Raw genomic sequence first — 24,208 nt, 5'->3', positions numbered from 1 at the left:
TACTGCGTAACACATTTGACGTCTATCTCTCCCAGCCTACCTCCATACCTCCCTTCCTCTCCCTCCCTCGTTTTTGCTTCAGGATTGTCTCTGAAGTAAGTATTTAAACAAAAAAGATTAAGATGTTTATCGATATCATTTATAATAACAAGGTGACGTAGTTTGGGTTCATTATCATATCGCTAGCGTTATATTTTGAAACATATTATCTGTAATGATATTCACTATTCACTTGTCCCATTATTCACTTGTTAGTGCCAGTTTTGTCTACTTTATCAGATGCAAACCTTGCAACAAGCTTTATATTTGGGAAACTAGGAAAGGGGTCTGTGCCACAAGTGCTTGCACCTGTTTTGCCAAACGTCTGCGGACTGTAGACGATCAGAAATTAGATTATCCGCTAGATAGGCATTTATGCAGAAACCCCCTCCACATTGCGGTATGTCAGTTATGGGTGTTACAATTTTAACTGTGATATCCGCTGAACGTAACGAGACAGCACGTCAAACCAGAGAACAAGCCCTTATTTACAATCTGGGCACTGTGACACTGGCACAAGCTGGTATCGAGTGTTCATTTTACCGCCTTTCCCCTCTCTGCTCAACGATTGGATGTTTTTGTGTCACCTGTTTCAATGCCTCCAGTCTCTTCTTCTTCCTTTGTTTTTCCTGTGTGTCGTCACTCACTGGCAAGGGCTTGTCCAAGAAACTTTTATGACATGTGGACATACCAAAATTCATGCAAATCAACAAAAATAACAGGTTGACCATTACAACAAGTCGTGAGAACACGAAGAAAGCAAAAGACAGTTATCGAATTGTTACCGAAGATCGATTGAACATGTACTTCGCAGACATAAACTCTTATTCGTATCGCCTAATAACAACCAAAATAAACGAATAGTTAAATTTTATGTGCATCATTGTGCTCTTTATTATGTTTTCAGAATTCATGGGAGGAACGTCGATAGTTCCAATTAAAGACCCATGCCATACATTTTCCAATGAACAATTTATAGAGATTAGTTTTCTTAGCCTTCTATGTCAGTCACCTGGTTTAGTTCATAAGTCAAGACCAGGTTTTGCTCACTGACTAAAACGTTTTGATGACATTATTGCCTGTTTAAACATGTAGAGTCATGCAAATCTGGCCCAAGGAAAACTATCAATCATGGCGCAAGCGATGGAAATAAGAGAAGAAATACGTATATATGAAAACAACAGTTTGCTAAGACTAGGCAACGTTTGATAAACGGGGTTTGACTTTCTTCGAATTCGACAGAGTGAAAGGTGCAGCGTCCTCGAGATATGTTACTTGTATTTCAACAGTTTTGCGATGGAATTGAGAGTAACACCTATTTGACCTAGAAGAGGCAACGTCACTGTGTATCAGTTCTCGTTGGTCGTGTATTCACCTCGGAATCGTGAGCAAGACGTCTTGTCCTTCAGCCGGACACCCTTAGGGGTTGTAGGCAGACTTAGCCGTTTAGGGACTTGAGCAAATGAGACATTTAACACGTCAATGTTCTCTGTAAGCGGGTAAAATCTCAAATTATGTGTAACGACCAGTCAGTTGATGTAGACTTCAATACGACACCAGTCTACATGCCAATCATTTTTCAGTAACGGCCGCTACTGTGAACTGATTGGCACGTCGTGACGTAATCATCTGGCGAGATCATGTGATGCCCTGCCTCCGGAACGATTTAAGTCAAGCCTAAACGTGTTCCGTGTGTTAATCTTGGGCATAACTTCGCACGATTGTATATCTGGTCTCAAACATATGCTACATGACTTACGTTTGCTTTTCTGAAATTCCTCGAAATTTGAAGCAATCTCCATGCATCCTCAAGACGAGGAATCGAAGACATTAATCCTCAATGGAATGTCCGTCATGTGAGATCGAAGTCTGAATCAACGGAATGTCCAAATTATTCCTAATTCAACATTCTAATCTAAAGTGGAAAGTCCCGCATCAGCTATCAGCAGACAGATTTGTCACGACCATGGATCCGTCTTAAGATTTAAAGAAATAGCTAAGATTCTGGCATTATCTCAGACATTTTTGATATCCGTAGCTCGGAGAAACGTGGTGGCAACGTCCTGTCATACATTCATGGCGCTGACTGTCATTGTATGATTGTTTGCTAAATATACTATGAGCGACGCGCAGACGACATTTGCTGCAGACGACTTTGTCTCAGTACTCTGATTGTTCATATCTCACCGCTGAACGTTGGTAAAATCATTCACGATTCTGTAAGATTAATTTCGTACAGTCTAGTCAAAAATCGTCAAAAATATTTCATTTTGCGCATGTCAAATATAGAACTCTGACGTCATCATGAATCGGTCCTATTCTTGTAAAAAAGACTGAAGTGAAATGACTTCGACGAAAACAGGACCAACAGATTACTGATTGCACAAAACCAACATCTGAGAAGGTCCGCTCAGTCACGCATGCGCACACCAGATCCAGTACGAATAAGGAAAGGAAGTCGGTTGAAAGTTTGAAAAAGACTGAAGTGAAATGACTTCGACGAAAAAAAAGAATCGTTGAAATAGCAATTTCAGTCGCCACAATAAAATAAAACTTTTTGAAATGTTTGTAATTTGGTATTTTGTGTAAATTAAGAAAAGCTATGTTGTGAGCAGTAATGATTTACTTAAAACATTTTTACAAAGCTTGATAAATAGCTTTATAAAATTCCGTAACTTTGTTTATGCAGATTTGGTGATCACCATCATCACCGCGCAGACGACATTTATTGCAGACGACTTTTGTCTCGTACACCTGGCTGTTCATGACTTATCGAAACACCAGGCTGTTCATGTCCTATCCCCATCATCATAATCATCGTCGCCGTCGTCGTCATTGTCGTCGTCGTCACCATTACCATAGTCACCCTTGCTCCTTATACAGGGAATGTGATACCAGGCAATTTCGTTCTGTCTCAACTAAAATGGTCAGTTTGTCAACAGGCAGACCCTCTGGTCGAAGTTGACGTGTGTGTTCGACCAACCTCAGAAAATTTGTAGTTCAATGTCAGAGTCCACGACTGAATTCTCTGAGACGTAAGGCAGATGATGATCACTGGTACACTTCGTTCAAATTCGAATTTTCCGATCATTGTTGTAGTTCTCTTCTTTTTTCCGTCTGAAATTGAAATAAAATGATCCATTTACTAAATTTGCACCTAATATATATCTTCAGATACAGGTCATTCACATTTCTCGCGATGTCTTTAATATTATTGCCTATGGGTCTCTCCAAGCTTGCGGTTTCGGACAAATATAAACCCATTGGTCAGTGCTGCACCGTTGATGTCACCTTCAAACCATGATAAAAATATAATGACTGCACACCTTGTATTCAATTTACAAAGTTAACAAATTACAGGTGAAAGCTGCATTCACGCTGTCGAATACGGCTTGCAACATGCGATGGCGTATATAGGGAGGAAAATTCGAGTGTGTGCGTGTTGCGTGCCAGATGGGACTGCCGGTGTCCTCAATGCGACCCAATATGGTACCTGTTTGAACCATTGGCGAGGATGTGACGTCAGGCCTTGCATAGCAACGTTGAGGCAACCATAGTGACTGCTATCCTCCCAAGCAATCTTCAACACAACTTTGGGTCCAGCCGATCGTGAAAGTGACACATAGCACGTGCATGTTTTCTATCATTCTGCATTCTATACCTGTGTGTTTAGTTTTAAAAACGTTGAACATTTTATCCATAAACGCTTTCGAATTTAGAATTATGACAAGGACATGCGTGTATATTAGTAGTTTTGTTATAGCAATATGCCATTTCATGTACTTATCATGTCACAGTAGACTGAACTGCTTCTGATCTAGAGAAAAAATAAACAAAACAGTAACTGACAGCAAGTACTGACAGGCCGGCTTTACATTTGTGCTTTGTTGCTTTGATGGACGGCTCATTTTAATCTCAACTTGAATTGTGGAGATTTTATCGACACAAGATTAAGATATCTCGTATGTTAGTTATTAAAGTATGTGCTGAGTTAACACAAACCGGATGAAAAGTTCAGACCAACATGGAGCTGCCAAACACGCCATTCCAAATACGAATCACACATACTTCAAGGCTTTGATATAGTAACTGCACCCTTGTTTGCGAAATGACACATTTTTTCATATTTTTATGAAATGTAGATGAATCCTAAAATGTCGATAGTTGGACACAAGTGACACATCGGTGGTCTAATCTAGGTTTTAGGTCGACACACACACTTATCTCGTTGACGACACACCGTACCTAATACGTCTAGGTACGTTACGAAACACCTAAACGACGTCAAACGTAAAATGCTACAATCCATAAATCAAATGAATGAAAAAATTTAATGTAAGCAATAAATATTATAGAAATAAAGGGCGACACCCTGACTATTATTTATGGGCAAGGGCTAGAGGAAAGCCAAAAATTAACGGACGAGGCTTGCCGAGCTGCGCTGCGCTGTATGCGAGTTCAGTGAGTAGTGCGATACACGACGCACTGTTACTCGCGCTGTAAAAGTTTTGCAAATCCGGAGATTTTTTTTGAAAAGTGTCTTAACTTGGCCCACAAGTGCTCCTGGATCATTATATCCCCGATTTTGATCTTTGTAAAAAATCACAATTTACGTTTTAGCTGTGAAATTAGGATGTTTAGGATACTGTAATGTTACCATTCACGAGCATGTGAACAACCCATTGCTGAGTATTTGTAGTCAGCCACGTGGTTGAGCTCGACCAATTAAAATGCAAGGGACGGGGCATGGTAATATAACTCATCATACATCACATGTAAATAATTTTCCCGCCAAAGTACATATTTAAATAAAAGCCATTGGACTCTGAAGTTAAACGCTATTGAACTTTAGAGTTCAAACCTCTACGAAAACATGACTTTATTATTTGCTATTTGAGTTTAGAAAATCATGAAGAACCAAAAGTACTAGCTGAGAGATTTTGTGACATTTGTTGCTTGAATCTCACTAACTCCGATAGAAAGTTAATTTTCGGAATATTAGGATGACGTTTGGTCTTTGTCCGAAAGGTAAAAATGACTCGAGATCATAATCATAATTTGATACCTAGAACAATTCTTGGTCTGGTGATCACGTTGCGAGACAAATATTAGCCAAATTTTGCATGAGTAGAAATTCTACTCCGTCTTAGGTCCTCATGTTTGAGTTCATCAGGGTTCATTCTCTGACAAAACTTTTTAAAAAACATGACACCGTACAGCCAGTGTCAAAGTTCGTCAAAATGCCCAAATTTAACGAGATCTTGCATATTATGTATCATATATCTGATACCACCACGTTTTACTAGGTGTTATGATTTTGCCAGTCAGTAGTTATTGTTCGCTGACACGAAGATGGACACGTTTTCAAAAAGATGCAATTACCTCAGTGACTGACGAAGAAAATGTCCCAAAACCCTTAACAAAAATGAGGATTAAGACCTTCCCTAACTAAGCACCTTCTCCATGTCCGGTCACGGCTGGTCGTCTCAATCACGTCCGACATTGGAACGTGCGCAATATCAGCACCTCGATCCGGGATGTTTGCCATTTCCGGCCAGACAACTACTTCTGAAATCCAAATATGGAATTCACCATGGTCCTACCTTTCCGACTTGGGCTTGCTAGTAACGACATAGGCGACGCCTAACAACTCGATTAAATGTACTTGTGACCTCATAATTGTTTCGTTTTGAATTCTTGGTAACTAGGTCTGTGTCGCTAATAATTTCCTATGAACTTATACAGAAATAAGAGAACGCCCCCAACTATAACTTCAGGATGTGATAAAATTGTCATTGCAATTGAAAAAGTTGAAAGATTATTGTATTAAACCAAGAAATTACTTCTTGGTAGGATTTCTCTACAAGAGGTACAAAAATGAGTCATTTTTTATTTTAAAACATAAATTTTATTAATAAAGAAGCTATGGGGTCAAGTGACATGATGTTCAGTGCATGGGCAGTTCCATTCAGTGACGTCACAAGGCTTTGAGACTATCAAAGCTGTACTTATAATCTTATGTCACATGCATAATGCGAATAGTAAACAAAAAAGATGTATATAAGGTTTGTGAAATCTCAGTAAGGATAGATTTTACTATACTGCAAAGAAGTCGGACATACTCGAAGAGTTAACTTATCTAACTTATTTATTTTATATTTATTACTCTATTTATTGGGAATTCTACAGTCTGGTGAAAGCTCCAATGGTGAGTACGTGATGAAGATGTGTCATTTTAAGTCCTATCAACTCAATCATGTCTATTCGTGAGTCCATGGAGCTATAATACTGCTGCGTGACAACCTTTTGGCCAAATTCACACTGTCACATAGTTACCTAGTTTCACACAATTACCTGGTTACCCTGGTTTCAGTGTTCGCTACCACTGAACAAACTGTTCTGAGACACAAATTGTCGGACGAACGTAACATTTACTTCTGTACCTTGGAAATCTACATTGATGGTGGGCGTAATCAAAATCAAAATCATGCCACAGCAGGCGATCGCGTGATCTGCTCAGTGACATCAGAGCGCAGTAACAAAGTGACTGAAAATTCACCGTAATTACGTATCTAATGTCTTTTGCTGCCACGATAGTAAGTTCGCCTTTTAAGGTGATCGAGAAAGCATTGACGTCATCTCGTCACGACATTGACTCCATTAGAATCACTCATTAAAATTAAGGACTATTTTATCTTTTTTCAGACAAAATTTGTGCTTATCACGTCAATCTTATCTCTTGGACTACTGCAATTCGTTGTGGCCGTGACGTCATCACTTGTGACAGGTCAGCTTTGTCTACACTTGGGAGAAATTCAGGTGAGTTGAAAGGTCAAATCAAACATCTGTGTACTAAATTCCAAAGTTCCTTTACGGATATATTTGCGTGTTTCCATCCAATTAATGTTCACAAAAGCTGTGCCAGTGTCAATGTCTTTGATCAGGCACCGTTGACAAGAATTTAGCGTCTCGAAACTCAAGACGACTTCAGTTTTTTCTCAAACTTTTCCTTAAGGAAACTTCCAACGATACTCTCAAGTTACAGAATCAACAAGGAAAATCAAGCGGTAAATTTCGGCTGCAGAGAAAAAAAATTGCATGACATTTACAACAATTTTAAAATTCAAAATGGCTGCCAATCTTTAGTTAACTGTATGAGGACAAATTACATTTTCGATCTTCACATTACTGAGACGTTGAAAATTTAACTCAGTCCAAGGCTCTAAAATGAGGCCCTAAAATGACCCCAATGACACTGAAGTGGTACTTTGGAAACCTGTCGTAAACTTTTGAGAGTCCAATTAGCTGTCCCGAGGCGCACTCTACCTTAAACGTAAACCGTCTTGGATCTTCTTATAAACGTCTTAGACGACAAAGGCATATCTTTCGGTGCGATAAACGGTGCAGTCGTATCTCTTCGTTACTCTTCAAGGTTTCATATTCGTCATAGTATTTTGCTCCAATTGAACATAATACTGCAAGGCAAATTTAATTTGCCTTCATTTATAAAGGGAAAGCTCAGAGAACATTTTAATAGCAACGATTTGGATTTACCACTCTTTGAGTCGGATTTCAACTAAGTAACAAACAGCATTCTTACAACTATTATTGTCTCCTCCGATTTTTTTAAAATGAAGTTCTTCTTCGTTAATGCAGACATAAGTAATTTGTTTTCGTGAGAGGCAGGAGACTTTGGACATTACGTAATGAATTTGTTAAGCCTCTTCTGTTACCTCCATGGTTAAGCCCTCAGCTTGACTGATTATCTGAAATGTAGCATGAGCTACCTTGGCGATATCTCAGCCATTTACACAACTCCGTTCTACCAAGTTGATTGCCGGTGCAACTCAGATTAACCTAGCGGGATAGTAAAGATTGCTCTGCAATTGCCATTCCATGCTCAAACTAGGCTCACCCCGCAATTCTGTGGTCTTTACGTCGGTAAGTGGGTGTTGAACAAAATCTACAAGTTTGCGTATTTTGTGGTTTCCGGTGCCCCCGCAAACACATAGCGATATCACACACAAAATATAGTACTATCGAATCTGTGTCAAACAATATCCACGCCAACACTTCCAGGCCGTGATCTCTGACCCTAACGTGACGCACGCCCCTCACCTTTCCAGAACATATATGAGTGGCTTTTTTCACGTTCACCACAACTAATCCATATCGATTTATACTTCGGTGTAACCGTGGTGTCATTCAGGAAAACTTTCCAGCGAAGCAGAAAACAAATGTTAGTAAGGAAGAGTTCAAATTAGTTTACTTAGGACACAAAAAACTAAGAGACTCAATGTTAACGACACATGGGGATCATTTGCGGCAAGTTAATGTATTTTAGTAAACATGTACCTTAAAGTTTGATCTGGACTTAAACAGACAATGATACAGGCGATCATACACAGGATACACATGGTACATCGACGAACGTACATATAAAATTTGTAGGCTTCACACTAATCCTTCTCCTTTTCTTTCCAACAGTTTGGTTGTGTGGATTTGTCTGTAACCATGTTCTTGTCAGAGCCACAGATGTACGAAAAAGAGGGTGGTAAGTTGATCCTATTCATTACATTGTATTCGCGATGATATATTCTATATTATCAGTGCCCAGTCTATCTTAACCGGCTTTGGAATAAGTTTCATAGAAAACTCATCCACGATTCTGTATATTAACCGTCAGAAGGGCTATATTTTAGCCACATTTGGTATAATATATATATATATATACAGAAGAGACCTTATATTTTCATATTGTATTTAGCCTGCCTTATACAAAATTCGTCAAAATACTTTGGGGTAATCTATCGGTAAACAAATCAAGTCTCATCGACCATCAATCTCATCTATTTAATTACCCGTGACATTAAAATTGGATATAGAAAATTTCAAACGTGTGAGTCTACATAGAATATCTATTACATGAACGCTTTACAAGGCAATGCTCGTCACTGAAGTCCCCACAGTCAACCCTCTGACCATGAACGTGTACAATTCAAAGAAACGTATTTCTATGTTTGTTCCACTTATTGTCGGAAGATGGCAGGCCAATTGAACTACTGTTTATAAACATGTGCTGAAACGAATCCCATTAAATCAATACCTTGTATAATTAACGGCCAAGTATGGGTGTTGACTTAAGTATTCACTAACCGAGCCTGTTATCGTACACTCAAGACTGAACAAATATCAAACAAACACATCACATTTTGCACCAGAGGAGAGCATCACTTTAGTATTGCCATAACACTCCATAACAAACTAGGCTAGCGGCATTTTGGGCGTTTACAACTATATTCAATTCAAACTACTACAAGATAAATGGTGTGTCTGGTACGAAATGGGGTCAGTGTTTATAAATGCGTTTCATAAAACACATGCCGAAGTTGCTACGCTATACTAATTGCAATGACGGCAATTGTCTCATCTTATCTCTAGGTAGCGGTACTGATATGTCACAGTTCAGGCTTGATTAACCATAACCGCCCCTTCAAAGGTTCATAGGTTGATGTAGATGAAAACGCGACGACAGATGTCATGCACGATGTAGTATTAATGCAAAGTTGTCCATGATTTTCACACTTTTTCTTTCTTCAAAAATTTTATATATTAACCTCGACTGTTTCTAAATTCCTAAGTTGGTGAGTTATATTCTACGATCTATGTTAAAGGTATCGGTCATGGACAGCATAGGGTGACGAAGATGTAGACGAGCAAACAAAATGTTAATTATCAAACTAACACTGAAGCAAACACTCCGTGATCAGACACTCTGTCAATAGGGTAACACTCCAAAGTAGCGGGCTTTAATTAACAAACACGTTTCTGAAGTAGCACCCAATCTACTTAATTCCATAAACGCTGTGTTCATGTTAGGTGTGTCGTGTTTGTTTTCCGTAGATCGCCATCAAGCTGACGAAGCTACATACTCTGTGCACCGCGATTACTCCATGCAGCCCGGTTTAGGAAGAGCAGACGCGATGGAAGCTAACGGAAGATTTTACAAGGAGGGAAAGGAACACATTCTGTCTCAACTCTCCAAGGAATCTAGCCCGACCAAACCGGAGAAGACTGCGAATATTAATGAAGGATCTGACCCAGATATGACCCGGAAATCGGATTCGAGGGGAGCATCACGTTTTATACAGAATGACGGTCTTCGTGCGACATATTTATCAAAACACTCTAAACCAGAATCAAAAGGTTCGTCAAGTACTTATTCTTCAACGCGGGCTGATGACCTGCCTACAAATGAGAAGAAAGATGGGGGTGATGTGATTGACGGGGTTACTGGAAAATATCTTTCTCAACCAGAGGAGCCTTTAATTTTGCCTTTAAATGCTGATGAAGTCAATTCTAAGTACCTTTCCCAACCCAGTAAACCAATCGTTATCACTTCAGAAAGGGCAGAAAGCGAAGTTGACGGCGTCACTGGAAAATATCTTTCACAACCAGGTGAACCAATAATTGTGCCATCGAAGACTGGAGATGTCAACGCCAGGTATCTATCCCAACCCGGTAAACCAATCGTTATCCCATCAGAGGCACCAGAAAGTGAAGTCGACGGCGTTTCTGGTCAATATCTTTCACAACCAGGTGAACCAATAATTGTGCCATTGAAGACTGGAGATGTCAACGCCAGGTATCTATCCCAACCCGGTAAACCAATCGTTATCCCATCAGAGGCACCAGAAAGTGAAGTCGACGGCGTTTCTGGTCAATATCTTTCACAACCAGGTGAACCAATAATTGTGCCATTGAAGACTGGAGATGTCAACGCCAAGTATCTATCCCAACCCGGCAAACCAATCGTTATCCCGTCAGAGGCACCAGAAAGTGAAGTCGACGGCGTTTCTGGTCAATATCTTTCACAACCAGGTGAACCAATAATTGTGCCTTTGAAGACCGAAGATGTCAACGCCAGGTATCTATCCCAACCCGGTAAACCAATCGTTATCCCATCAGAGGCACCAGAAAGTGAAGTCGACGGCGTTTCTGGTCAATATCTTTCACAGCCAGGTGAACCAATAATTGTGCCTTTGAAAACCGAAGAGGTCAACGCAAGGTATCTATCCCAACCCAGTAAACCAATTGTTATCCGGTCAGAGGCACCAGAAAGTGAAGTCGACGGCGTTTCTAGTCAATATCTTTCACAACCAGGTGAACCAATAATTGTGCCATTGAAGACTGGAGATGTCAACGCCAGGTATCTCTCCCAACCCGGTAAACCAATCGTTATCCCATCAGAGGCACCAGAAAGTGAAGTCGACGGCGTTTCTAGTCAATATCTTTCACAGCCAGGTGAACCAATAATTGTGCCTTTGAAGACCGAAGAGGTCAACGCAAGGTATCTATCCCAACCCGGTAAACCAATTGTTATCCGGTCAGAGGCACCAGAAAGTGAAGTCGACGGCGTCTCTAGTCAATATCTTTCACAACCAGGTGAACCAATAATTGTGCCATCGAAGACTGGAGATGTCAACGCCAGGTATCTCTCCCAACCCGGTAAACCAATCGTTATCCCATCAGAGGCACCAGAAAGTGAAGTCGACGGCGTTTCTGGTCAATATCTTTCACAACCAGGTGAACCAATAATTGTGCCTTTGAAAACAGAAGAGGTCAACGCAAGGTATCTATCCCAACCCAGTAAACCAATTGTTATCCGGTCAAAGACACCAGAAAGTGAAGTCGACGGCGTTTCTAGCCAATATCTGTCTCAGCCAGGGGAGCCATTAATTTTGCCTTTGAAAACCGCAGACTCAAACGCCAAGTACCTCTCGCAGCCAAACAAACCGATCGTTATCCCATCAGGCAGAGCAGAAAGTGAAGTCGACGGTGTCTCCACCAAATATCTATCCCAACCAGGGGAGCCGATAATAATTCCATCGCAGTCTTCAAACTTTCAATCGAAGTACTTGTCCCAGCCCGATAGACCGATTGACATTGCATCGAAAAGCGAGGAAAGTGAAGTTGATGGAGGTTCCGGGGAATATCTCTCGCTACCAGAGAAGCCGCTTCTTTTGCCGTTTAAGGCTGCAGATGTCAAATCCAAGTACCTATCTCAACCAACAAAACCAATTGCACCAGGGAGAGTTGACAGTGAAGTTGATGGCGTGACCGGGAAATATTTAGCGCAACCAGAGCAGCCTGTGATGATAACAACGAAATCCCCGGATGACCAGATCGGATTCAACGACAGCGCGCCAGCTGATCAGCGCACTACATCGCCAACGGGAAAACACGATGACAGTCAACAGGAGTCTGGCGGTATTTCAGCTAGGTACCTGTCACAGCCCGGGAAGCCACGGAACTTAGATTTCGTAGGGTAAATATTAAACTGATGAACGATATATCTTTGTGAAGTCAAGTCAGATTCATTGAGAAGATGACGAACTCTAGAGTGTGCTCTAACAGTCACTGCCACAGTGATCTCTCACAGGTGTAACCTAGATACATGGACAGACAAAGTACACTTGTATGTTCACACGTTGCGTCCTGAGACCATAGGTTATCATCTCTTGTTAATGATTTCTACCTCAGAAACACGACAAATCACCGGAAGAGGGCGCCTTACATTTCAAAATGTACACCCCAATGCATTCCCTTACTGTTACTGAAATGCGAAATAACTTACAAATGAAACTGACGACCTTTCCTTAATTTTTCAAGAATTAACGTTTCAAGATCCTTTATTTTTTGTTTTTGTGTAGATCTGATGTGCACAGCTTCTAATTTTTAAAATACTAGAAATTTTACGCCGTAAGAGATTATTTTCAGTAAGTACGAAGATTCTGATGAGCTGTAAAGGTTATCTGACAAAAAACATACATAATATACCCAATTTGAAGGAGTAAAGACGAGAACATCTCTAAATGGAAAATTGATCACTTTTTATGTAACTATTGCGATAATTACCAATCTATGACCGTAGTTGTGACGATGAAAGTCAGAGCCTGAGGATTTTATATATACTCAGTTTTTGTATTCAATTTGACGGCATTATTGAAAACTTGTTTCTATTTTTCACTTGCAGTTATTTTTCTAGGATTCTTGCGAAGTACGCTATATTCGCGACAATTACGTCTTTTAATGAAACCATAATGCAATGCTACATATGCAATATTTCATAAATATTTTATTTTTGTCAATATCGGAGCTTACAAGCTCCTACTGCTATTTATTTAATAAACATAAACTGATTTTTTATTTAATAAAATACCATTTGCTTGCATTTCATTCCATAATTGCACAAAAGGCTGTCTATACATGTATGCCATGGTTGCCTGTAATGAAACACCAGACAGTACACACACGCACACTCTCTCTGTCTCTCTCTCTCCCTCCCTCTCTCCTCTCTGACCCTGTCTGTCAGTCTGTCTCTCTCTGTCTCTCTCTCTTTCTGCCTGTGTCTGTCTGTCTGTCTGTCTGTCTGTCTGTCTGTCTGTCTGTCTGTCTCTCTCTCTCTCTCTCTCTCTCTCTCTCTCTCTCTCTCTCTCTCTCTCTCTCTCTCTCTCTCTCTCTCTCTCTCTCTCTCTCTCTCTCTCTCTCTCAGTTGATATATTATATATGTCCGAAAGGGACAGAATGGATCATTCACCATACTTTGAAAGATTTTTTGGCTTGACGCTGTATAGCTTCGTTTTGGTTATTATTTGGTGACATTGTGTTACCACGCTAGAATATTGCTTATCAGAATAGCGCCCACCTCATTTCTAGTTTTTAAAAATAACCTTTTCTGACAATGTGGTTTCAAAGTGTTGTCGAGTTAGTCGTTTACATTCTTGTATCCTTCTAGCTCAGTTGAAAGTTCAAATATCTCAGAAGAGCTCGCGAGACGTCTACAATGACAAAACGTAAACGACCAAGTGTGTTGTAAATCGTTTCTGACATTGTTTCGGCAACCGACAGACGTCAAAGTGTGAGGTTGACATAGAAAAGTTAGTTAATAAAATGTATTTTTGTACAAAGGTCTTCGAAAAACAAGACTCTAATTCAAAATAGAGTTTATTTCTAAAACTTCGACGTTTCGATTCCACACAGGGAATCTTCATCAGGAATCTAAAAAAACCAACACAATTCCAGTAAATATGGGACTAGTAACAAAGAGAGTGAACTAGTCCCTTTGTTACTATCCCATATTTACTGTAATATTGTTGTATTTTAGATTCCTGATGAAGATTCCCTGTGTGCAATCAAACGTCGAAGTTTTAGAAATAAACTCTATTTTGAAACAGAGTCTTGTTTTTCATCCGCTCAATACTACTCTCAAGACCAAGTTTCATTGCCTCCTGGTACCAAGCGCTGTAGTTGGAGTGACACCAGTTCTAAAAACAAACTCTTCAAAGGTCTTCAGTTTCTGTCTTGGAATCAATCAATCGATCAGTCAATCACTATTATACTAAATCACGTAGAGTACAGAAAATCTCGATTGAGACGAAATTGTAAGATGGCAAAGAAGCGAAAGCCATCTTCTTGATAGTTGAGTATTCATCTTTGTGTGGTCATACTGTGCATAGAGTTGGTTGCAGAGTGCGCACGACTGATATTTCAGCAGTGCGCGACGACAAGATAACAAATTATATCCAATAAAATAAACTCTTGTTCCTTGAAGTGCTGTTCCAATTTAAAGATAATGGCGCTAAAATTGGAAACTGTGTAAAAGCACATGGCTTTTTGTTCCCAGGGATCAAGTGCTACTCTGACGATGAAGTCATCACATAGTCAACGCTGCAAGAGCCCAACAGTTTTGAATCTTTATTAAAAAAACGGGTTGATGGACACGGCAAGACAGCAGTTGCCGGGAAGGCCTCTCGCAACTCAGGGACGATTATTCATGCGTTTCTCGGCGCGAAAAAAGAGCTTCAAATATTTATAATCCTCATTAGACTTTAAATTAAGCTCATTATGATTGGACTCTCACGAGAGCAAATGACATTTATAACGGCTGCTAAATCCCACGTTGGTCTACTCACAGGATGCAACTGTTATGATTGACAAGTATGTGTGCAGAGTGCCCTTTGCTTCGCATACACTGTATTTACAGAACTTTGAACGGTATACCGATAACACAGGCGACATAAATCCTAAAATTTCCCAATTATGGTGGGTTCTGTTTGCAGCGCTCAGGGCTATCTTGGAAAAGGTAAGATGTCCATATTCATGGTTATCCTGTTTAAATTAAGTTTACCCTTTCTGAATTGAATTTAAGGGAATGAGTTTGGTCGGAGGAACACAATGACAATGATCGGACAGGTCCACAGTATTTGCGTTTCGGTCAAGTGGTTCACCGTCACGGCGTATATTCAGCTTGCAGTTTGACATGTGTGACATCGCCACATGCACACACAATCCGCGCCTTGTATCTGTCAGGTCGTGTCGTGGTATCATCAACAACAGAGGCCAGTTGTCCAAAGTTTTCCCGTCAAAGGTGAAACACATTGAAGTTCACCCAAAATGCATACCAGTTCAACCATTTCATCATTACTTCCCTGCACATATGGGACCATCAACGTCAGTTCCTGTCGTCTAAGAGAAGAGTAGAGTGTAATAAAGTTTGATGGCGAGAAGGTAAAGATATTCCGCAGTGCCGACCTTCGTTCTGATCTCTGCGTCGGGATTGACTTAACAAAACAATATGGCTTCTACAAAATAGGGTTCGCGTTCTAGACAAACTTCTGATTAGCGAGCATATTGCCAGCTATCGATCACTATATAAGAACTCGAGTCGATCAAAGTCACGATCAGAGTCGTCTGTACACACGAAATGCCAAAAGAATGGAGCAATCAACGAAGAATAAGAAGTGGCCAAGCATCATTACATTGCACAACCGAATAAATAGGCTCCTCATATCCTACTGTAAATGCCTCTGTCTTGTATGAACGCGAACCGACAGGCGACAGAGATCTGAAAACCAGCATTGCACGCACTGTGTACGCACCAAGGCTAATTTCAGTGGAGGCCATCTACATGTTTAACAAGAACAGTCGCCAGGCAAGCAAAGAAAATGTTCATCCGTGATCCAAAAGAAATAAGCAATAAATTCAGTCGAGAAGCCTTATTGTACTACTGATTCCTAGAAAAACTTAATGTCTTAAATATTTAGTAATTCAACCATTTCATTCACTTTATAATGATAAGTTTTTCAAGTGATTTGATCTCTCCATAAAAATTTGTTCCGCTTCTACGGAAATCCGAAATGATTTTGTCGATTTAGTTGCAAGCAGCATGTCCAAAAATGACGTTTTTACTAACAACAAAGCAGTATTTGCCGTGAAAATCAGCTCACATGTAAAAATCAACAAACAAACTTCAGCTGCGGATACATTTCGAGGCAGAAAACGGTTTTTATCAATTTACATAGTAACTTGTTGAAGGGTTTGGAGTGACAGGATAAGATAATTTGTAGTGATTTAAAGCGTTGACAGTTGTCAATGTTGTAGAAGATATCTTTTCGAATGTATACGCGGCGTCGCCATCTTGTTCTGCTAGTTGATGTTATGTAGGAATTATTGATCATGTCGTGGCGGTCCAAGTACGGTTGATCTTAGGGTCTGTCAAGGTCAATGAAGTCATCCGGCTGCACAACAAAACATATTATGGTAACATGTGCAATTTGATGATTACAAATGATGATTGAGTAATATAAAATGACACCTAAGTATTCTTCTTACAAAAAGAAGGCAGCACAGATACACGTTTTGATCGCAAGTATTACATGAAATTCACCATATTTCTTTAGGCAGTACAAAATAAAAAATGTCACTTGACTTTTATGATTTATCATCAAAGAAGGCATCGTGGCAGTCATGCTTTGTGACTTAGTGATTACATATTTTAATATGTGACTCCCATGGCCGCCTGTTTTCGTAAAATGAAGCGATTCTACGTTTTGCTTTGGGGAGAAGTAGGCGGGAAGGTCATCGACCTCTGTAATGTAAATAAGTAAGGGAATCCTCAAATTTTGTTTCTATGATTAATTTCCGTCGAATAAGTTCAAATTCTTTACAAAGGTATGGAATATATAGTCACAAATTGTGTCGTTGCCTTTGTTTGACAACAGTGTTTTAAAAAGCAACATTTTTTCCAAGCTGACACTTTATCACGTTATTGTGATGTAATTTTATTACCTACCAGTACCGGCTGTAGACATTTGCAACCAAGTAGCTGATTGGTCCAAAGTGTTGAAAGTGAAGCTGTAATGCTGTGCAATTTGTACGTACGTTAGAATATTACAAATAAAAAGTAAAATGACAAATAAGTCATAAAAAAAGTTAGCTGTATCTCAATTTTATCGTGCTTTGGTTTTTCAATTTATGGCTTCACGCCCTTCGCTTTGTGCGCTCGAAACTGCAATCAGAAAGGCAACATTTCGTTTCATCATCATATCGCCTCTTCTTTCGACTTCAACGTCAATATTTGCCAACTCCACCACGACAAAACTAGTATAATTTTCAAATATCATTAGAGTGTAATGGACTTAATGTAAACACCGAAAAGCACGGTGATGTCTGTCATACCCTTCATAGTCTCCTAGCAATCTTTAACAATCGAGCTAATTGTGTTCGGCCTTCTCATTAAGAATAGAGCACTTAGTGATCTGTTTACTTTTCAAAGCAAGCAAGCAAGCAAACAAACACACACACACACAAACACACACAGCCAAGCAAGCAAGCAAACAAGCAAGCAAACAAACAAACAAACAAAACCAACAAATAACATACAAAAACCTTTGTGAACAGTGTACTGTTTTTATTATAGAAGAGTGTCTGATAGTACAAAAAACATGTTACGGACTGTGGAAGGTAACGGCTCGAACGATATCAGAACTATGCGTTATGCGAAATTTTTACATTGCAAGCAAGCTGTATCACTTGATATGAGGTGAAAGAACCCCAGATTCTGAAGTTTAGCGAATACTCAATTAGATATCTTTGAAGAAACTGATAATTCTGTGTTACTCGGTCTACTTAGCGCGGATGATAAAAATACCAGTGTTAAAACGACACTATTTTATATTCCAGATATCGATGGAATTTAACCTTTAAGCCGAGTGTTTATCTGTCAACAAGCATAGAAGCACACTCCATAGGTAAACACAACAGAGGAATGCTGGAAGACTGCCTGGAGATCTCATAATTCGACCGATTCCCTCCGACTTCAAACTTTGGACCCATGTATTGCATTGTACAGCGGCTATGGAAGTATTCAAAATTTCCCGTATATGCTGTGGTCGTATCTACTAGAAAAATTCCGCTCTCTTAACAAAAACAGAAAGAAAAAGAAAATAATTTGTAACGAAAAACAGGACAAAAAAGAACACAGAAGCACCACAATTGATTAACCGCTAGCAGACTACAAAAAGAATGGATGACCCTTCCACCCGCTTCAACTTCCGGCAGGACTCTGTGACGTCAGCAATGCATATCTACCCGGCTCGGTACAGACTGCAGTTTCTTCTCCGAGCAAAACGAGTGAAAGACGTCAGCGTCCTGCAGTTGATCACGGGAGTGTGTGTTATATCATTTGCAATAGCTGCAATATTCGTAGGATGTTATCTTGCGTACATATGTACTGGGATTTGGTGCGGAATTGTGGTAAGATTGAACAGATCCATTTGGTTTGTCCTTCGTTTCATCAACTCTCTGATCCCCAAAGGCAACAATTCTGTCTTTCATATACTGTTGCTACTATAGCTCTCGTTATCTGAAAATGTGAGCACAACGGATGATCCCCTAGCTGAATATTTAATTATTCGAATTTTTAGAATCCTGACAATTTTGGAAGCGACAAAACAAAATGTCGGCAATGCATCTCATCGGTACTGAGAATTCAGATGTGAATTTTCGCTTTAAATATTAACTTCAAAAATTTTACACTTTAATGACCGTTGAACTAATTGCCTTAAATACTTCCTCTACCAAACGCAGCTTACTATAATTTCAAATTCATCATTTGTGACAGTGTACGTGCAGTAGATACACTAGTTTAAGATTGAATTTTGAATATTTGTATTATCAAATTACCTTGAACATCAGGTGGACCCAGGAGTATATATATTTACTGACGCTACCCTTGTTGATAGTTATCAAATTTACGGTCATGGTGTTACAAGTTCACAGCCCGTCATGATGTCATTGTCTCATTTTTTCACGCTTGAAAGTTTGTGATTTTCTAGCGTTATTTTCGTATATTTTTTTTCAAAATTTCTCAGTTAATAAAGACATAAAGTAAAAAGGTAGTACAAACCCGATCTGCAGTGCACGTATCATAATGCTACAAATTGCGCTATCAAAAATTCGATAAAATAAATTACATATCTTTATTTGTTTCCTTGTATATAGATCCTTGTGTCTGGTATTTTAGGTATAAGAGCAGGACGGTTGAAGACCCCTAACGCTGTAAGTAATGTCTGATAACTATATTGTCAAGAAAAAATAGAGGAATTTTGTGCAAAACAGTCTGAAGTAAGTTAGTGTGATCCTTACTAGAATGATTTTACATATGACGTTGTATTTGAATATTATCATCGGGCCACAAACTCGACTTTTACGGAGTAGTTCCAGTCAACCTCGTGACTTTTGCAGAAGTAGTCTTGCATAGACTGTTTTGTTTGAACACCTAATGAAGGGTATTTGTTAACCATTGTATATGGTGAATTGTATCGTAATGATCTTAACACAAACTCTGCCCTCGCTAACACTTGAATGCACGGCTGCATGAGAGAATAAGGAATACCACCTTTCCCCTTAAAATGACACAACACTACAGTCAAAGAATGCCCTCCGCTATAGGTACAGGACGATGGTCGAATTATTCATCCGGAGATCACCATGACAACGGATGAAGCATATAGTAATATTTGTATACTCAGGTGACCTGCTCTCATACGTAGTATTTGCCGGATAAAATGCAATCTAAAATTACTTTAAATAATCAATTTTGATACGCTTGAAATTTTAAAATTTGGAAATCTGTTATTTGTAAAGATGACTGTTACAGCTTATTTTGACGAGTGCCTGGATAACCACTTCCGGCGAGGTGGCATGGTACGTACGAGGAGAGACCGTGATTCAGAGAAACGATGTGCTCCTATAGAAATAATATGTTTTCCCGCTTGTTAAATACAGCCCTTTCGAATGTCGTTTCAGGTGAAACATGCCACAACGTCGTCAAACTTGACCACGTTCTTTTCGCTGCTGCCGATAATACACGCATCGATCGCCATGACCTTCGAAGGAATTGACTGCTGGGTGTTCTACTGCAACTGTTGGCAATTCTGTCACGTCAGCATGGATGTAAGTATTTTCGATCTATACATGGCGTGCTTGCAGCTGTACGATGCGGTAAAATATGCATGGGTCGTTGTATAATGCTTGTAAATTGTTAAAACCCCGTGAGCTGTAGCTTGTAATGACTAATAAAATCCTGTTAAAATGCATGGAGTTCCACTTCAATTTGCCATCACAACCTGTGTGTATGCCTAATGTTATTGCTGATATTGGCGTCTCATGCTTGTTAATGTTTATCAATATTGCATTATCGCGGCAAAGCTAACATCGAATATTTAAAAGGGGAGAGGAATAAGAAAAGATACGTATTTTATTAACAAAAAGTGATAAACATATATTTAAAAATGTTACAGCTCATGTTTCTTCAGCAGATTTACAATTTGATTGGTGTCCGTTCATTGTTCATAAACTTATTCCTAATAATGTTCTTAGAGATTTTGATTATCCTGTTGACTTCACAGTTTTATCTCCTTCATGACGTCAGCCATATGGGTGACTCATTATTTGCGATGTGCAACGTGGTGCAACATTCTTTTTAACGAAGAAATTCACGGAGCGCTTCAATGGAGAAATTTTGCATTATGTTTATTCGTATTTCACCCATAATAGACGTTCGTTGACATGAACTTGAACAAGTGATGTACCCAGTCTAAGCAAAATTAACCTATTTCACGTCTACTTAAGTTGTAACAATTTATATACGATCTCATAGGACACTGTACATTTGCCACATGAAATCTTGGCAAAACAGTGCTCTTATATTTATCCTGAATTTGCGTATGCTCTGAAGCTATTGGCTGGTCTGTCAACGCCAGCGCCCTCACAAGCTCAGTTTCAAAGGAACTGAATCTATATACATTCTAAATAATTTCAGGCCAGGATGTTCATCGATGCCATGATCCTAGCTTTCTGCCTCTGCGCATTTATATTGGCTGTGTTTGTCAGCGTTCTGTGCGGAACATTTTCAAATGCACATTGCTGTAAAAACTCAACTGTTCAGGTAAGCCAGGCAAAACATGTTATTTTCTCCTTGAAGATTCTTATCTACAGTGCATGCACCTGATGCTAATATGAGGAAAAAGGCAAAGAAAATCGGATGAAAATGCTAATTAATAATTTCCGGTAACAGAAAAACGAAAATTCCGTCAACGTATGAGAAAGATTATATTCAAAATCAAACATCTATACATCAGGAGAACTCAGCTGTATTTCCATGTTTTCACATTCTGAGTGTAGTATTTCTCGCTTCCTATAGAGGGCGCTCTCCTTGGTGTTTACAGCTGTCTTCGTTTTTCTCTTCACATCACTTTGCACTTTTTGTTGTCAGTAGCCAGTATCTCCACTCAGAAGACCAACTGGCATCAACGGAATGTTGGGAGTCGTCACTGAGGAAAACTGAGTCGCTGAAAATACTTACTATGAATTTGGATTATGAGCGGTGTACAATTCTGTCCATCCCAAAAAACAATACTTACAACAGTGAAGTTTCTCAAACTCAGGCTGAACGATGAATGTGCATGGAATAAAATACACAGCCTGGACTCGCTGTTTTGACTGCAGACGCAGATATTTGTGGATGTCAACATAAATTTAATGACTCCTCCCTATTTACATAACCACCTGATCTTACAACTTCGAGAACTTCTTGGACAAACGCCCGCTGGCAAATCGGAGCCGAACTATTAAAATTTACTCACTGTATATATTTAAGTTCCTGAGCGTAAGAAAATTCACCCTTCCGATACGTTATTCTCTGCCATATCTCAGACAGAAAAACTCTCAAGGGAATTTGTGTACTTCAAATTTTTAGAACCTTCACATTCTTGAAAGATTGCCATCTAAAAAAAACCTTCTCCATTTTTTCAGCGTGGCAAAGTTTACGGTCTTTTTCTAAATAGGCAGCCATTCATGACAAGATTAGATGGAATAATGTAAAGAGACCATAGTTAAACTTGGAAATATGTCATCTTAAAGTCATATCAATATATAAATAACTTACAGGTCTTGTGGCTCTGACACTTAAAAGTCGGAAAAGAAAATTGTCGAGTATTTAAAATTTTTGTCTCGCGACTGCGGTTAACCTCTTCATATGTCAAGGCTAAGTTTATTCCAATGTCTTAGCTTCCGAGCGCTTTTTCGTGTATATGCCAAAGAAGGCGTTGAAATATTGCTCGACCCTTGTTCTTTCCTTAGTTAGATTTCATATTAAAAACTACTAGTATTTAAATAAGGACAATCTGACAATGGAAATCTCACCCTTTGTATGTACTCTTGAAAACTAACTTGACATTTTCCTTGAGGAGAAATGATATGGTACCCGACGTTTTGAATTTACAGCGCTACATTTATTAAGGAATCACGGGAGACATTAAAAGAAAATCCTTTTCACTGATGATCTGCGAGATACAGTTTTTGTGAAATTGACATGTAGGATATTGCTTACGATAAAAGTTGTTGTTTCTTACAGTACAGATATTTTTTGGTCTACTATATTATTGCTATATTTACAACTGTGAGAAGGCTTGTACATGTTTGTTTGAAGAATAAAGGAATGTGAATCTGATTCTTTTTCGCGTGAGGTCTTAATTTGCATAGCAATAAGTGTATGTGTCTATACTTTGATCATTGATTATTTTCAATGAATTGTGATTTAACACACTAGATTTTCGTCACTGAAGTTTTTGGTTGCAGAACTACAACTTTCATCAGCAGAATAAGCCGATCTTAATGTCGTTACCTTTCGGACACGTGACATCAAAATCGGGTCATAGACTTTGGTAATTTATGACTTTCACTGTCTCTATTAAGACATGGCTGGTTAACACGGATATATAATAGCCTTCTTTACGCCCCTTTCGCAGTATCAGAAATCTCTATCAATAATTTGTACATTTGTCCAGAGAGTGGTCTGGTGATTCAGTATGGATATGTTGGGAAACTTCAGATGTTATCGAGCTGGGACGTCGGTGTTCGTCGTTTCTGTCTCTTCCTATCTCTACCTTCTCTCTGTCTTTATTACGGTCTGTCCGTCGTAGTCTGTCTATGTCAGTATCTCCCTGTCTGTGTGCGTATGTCGACTTGTGTCTGTCTGTCGTCCTTTCTGTGGCAGGGTAATGCTTCTATTGCGATTCATGTTATATTTACATGTCAATTTAACTTCAATAAGTGCCTTTTTATACTGATCAAAATAAATTAAAATAACACAAATAACATTTTAACGTATAATGTATGAAATGAAATATTTAACATAACATATCACGTTATGCGTGAGCTTTCTTTATAAGCTCACTTTTATCATCATTGCCAATGAAATGAACTTGAAGTTCTTTAAATTGCAAGTATTGTATTTATGTATCGCCCATTTTTCAATAAAAAATATTTAAATTTACTAATTTACCCACGTACGTTTTCATTTCAATTCCTCCTTCACTGCGATTCCAATTGATAACACTGGTTAATATGAAATAAAATAGCATTCAGTTCAATAATAGGCGTAGTATGGGAAAAGAGATAAGACAAAGGCACGGTTGTCAACGACTCATTGGAATGCTATTAATATAGATTTCATTGAATCAATGATAGAGCGCAAGGCAAACAACAGTTTGAAATTAACTAAGTGTTGTGACCTTTGACAAGACCTTTAGGAAATAGCCAATCTGGGTTGACCTCAACTTCAAGTTTGTTGTGACCTTACGAATGCCGTTCAAATGATATTGTACTGCCTAATACTGAATAAATGCAGTATGATTTTGGAAAAAATGCCCAGAGTTTTATTTTAATTTTCGATCTCCCAATCAGTGTGTTGCAGTGTTTTAACCCTTAATATTCATATAATCGGTGATCTTCGGGGTAAATCGGCCTGAACACAGGCATGCGC

The 24,208-nt window shown here is 39.1% G+C and overlaps 2 protein-coding genes across 3 annotated transcripts; both read left to right on the top strand.

Moving 5' to 3' along the window:
• The first annotated feature begins 6,151 nt into the window (after positions 1-6,151).
• LOC139135196 (mesocentin-like) lies at positions 6,152-13,258 on the top strand. Its single transcript, XM_070702469.1, has 4 exons — positions 6,152-6,247; positions 6,745-6,858; positions 8,527-8,593; positions 9,943-13,258. The coding sequence occupies exons 1-4, from the start codon at positions 6,245-6,247 to the stop codon at positions 12,369-12,371; spliced, it is 2,613 nt and encodes an 870-aa protein (XP_070558570.1). The 5' UTR covers positions 6,152-6,244; the 3' UTR covers positions 12,372-13,258.
• Positions 13,259-15,112: 1,854 nt separating this feature from the next.
• Positions 15,113-22,893, top strand: LOC139135182 (uncharacterized). 2 transcript variants are annotated; one of them, XM_070702459.1, is made up of 6 exons: positions 15,113-15,184; positions 18,064-18,636; positions 19,384-19,440; positions 20,191-20,337; positions 21,206-21,331; positions 21,659-22,893. In XM_070702459.1, exons 2-6 carry the CDS (start codon positions 18,406-18,408, stop codon positions 21,659-21,661), a joined length of 564 nt encoding a protein of 187 aa, XP_070558560.1. In that variant the 5' UTR covers positions 15,113-15,184; positions 18,064-18,405; the 3' UTR covers positions 21,662-22,893. The 2 variants fall into 2 exon arrangements, with proteins under 2 accessions (XP_070558560.1, XP_070558552.1); XM_070702451.1 differs by lacking the exon at positions 15,113-15,184 and having other exon boundaries at positions 18,317-18,636; positions 21,662-22,893.
• Positions 22,894-24,208: the final 1,315 nt, after the last annotated feature.

This window comes from Ptychodera flava, chromosome 1 (assembly GCF_041260155.1).
Source record: "Ptychodera flava strain L36383 chromosome 1, AS_Pfla_20210202, whole genome shotgun sequence".
In the NCBI taxonomy this organism is placed as follows: domain Eukaryota; kingdom Metazoa; phylum Hemichordata; class Enteropneusta; family Ptychoderidae; genus Ptychodera; species Ptychodera flava.
This window is presented reverse-complemented; position numbering and strand designations above follow the sequence as displayed.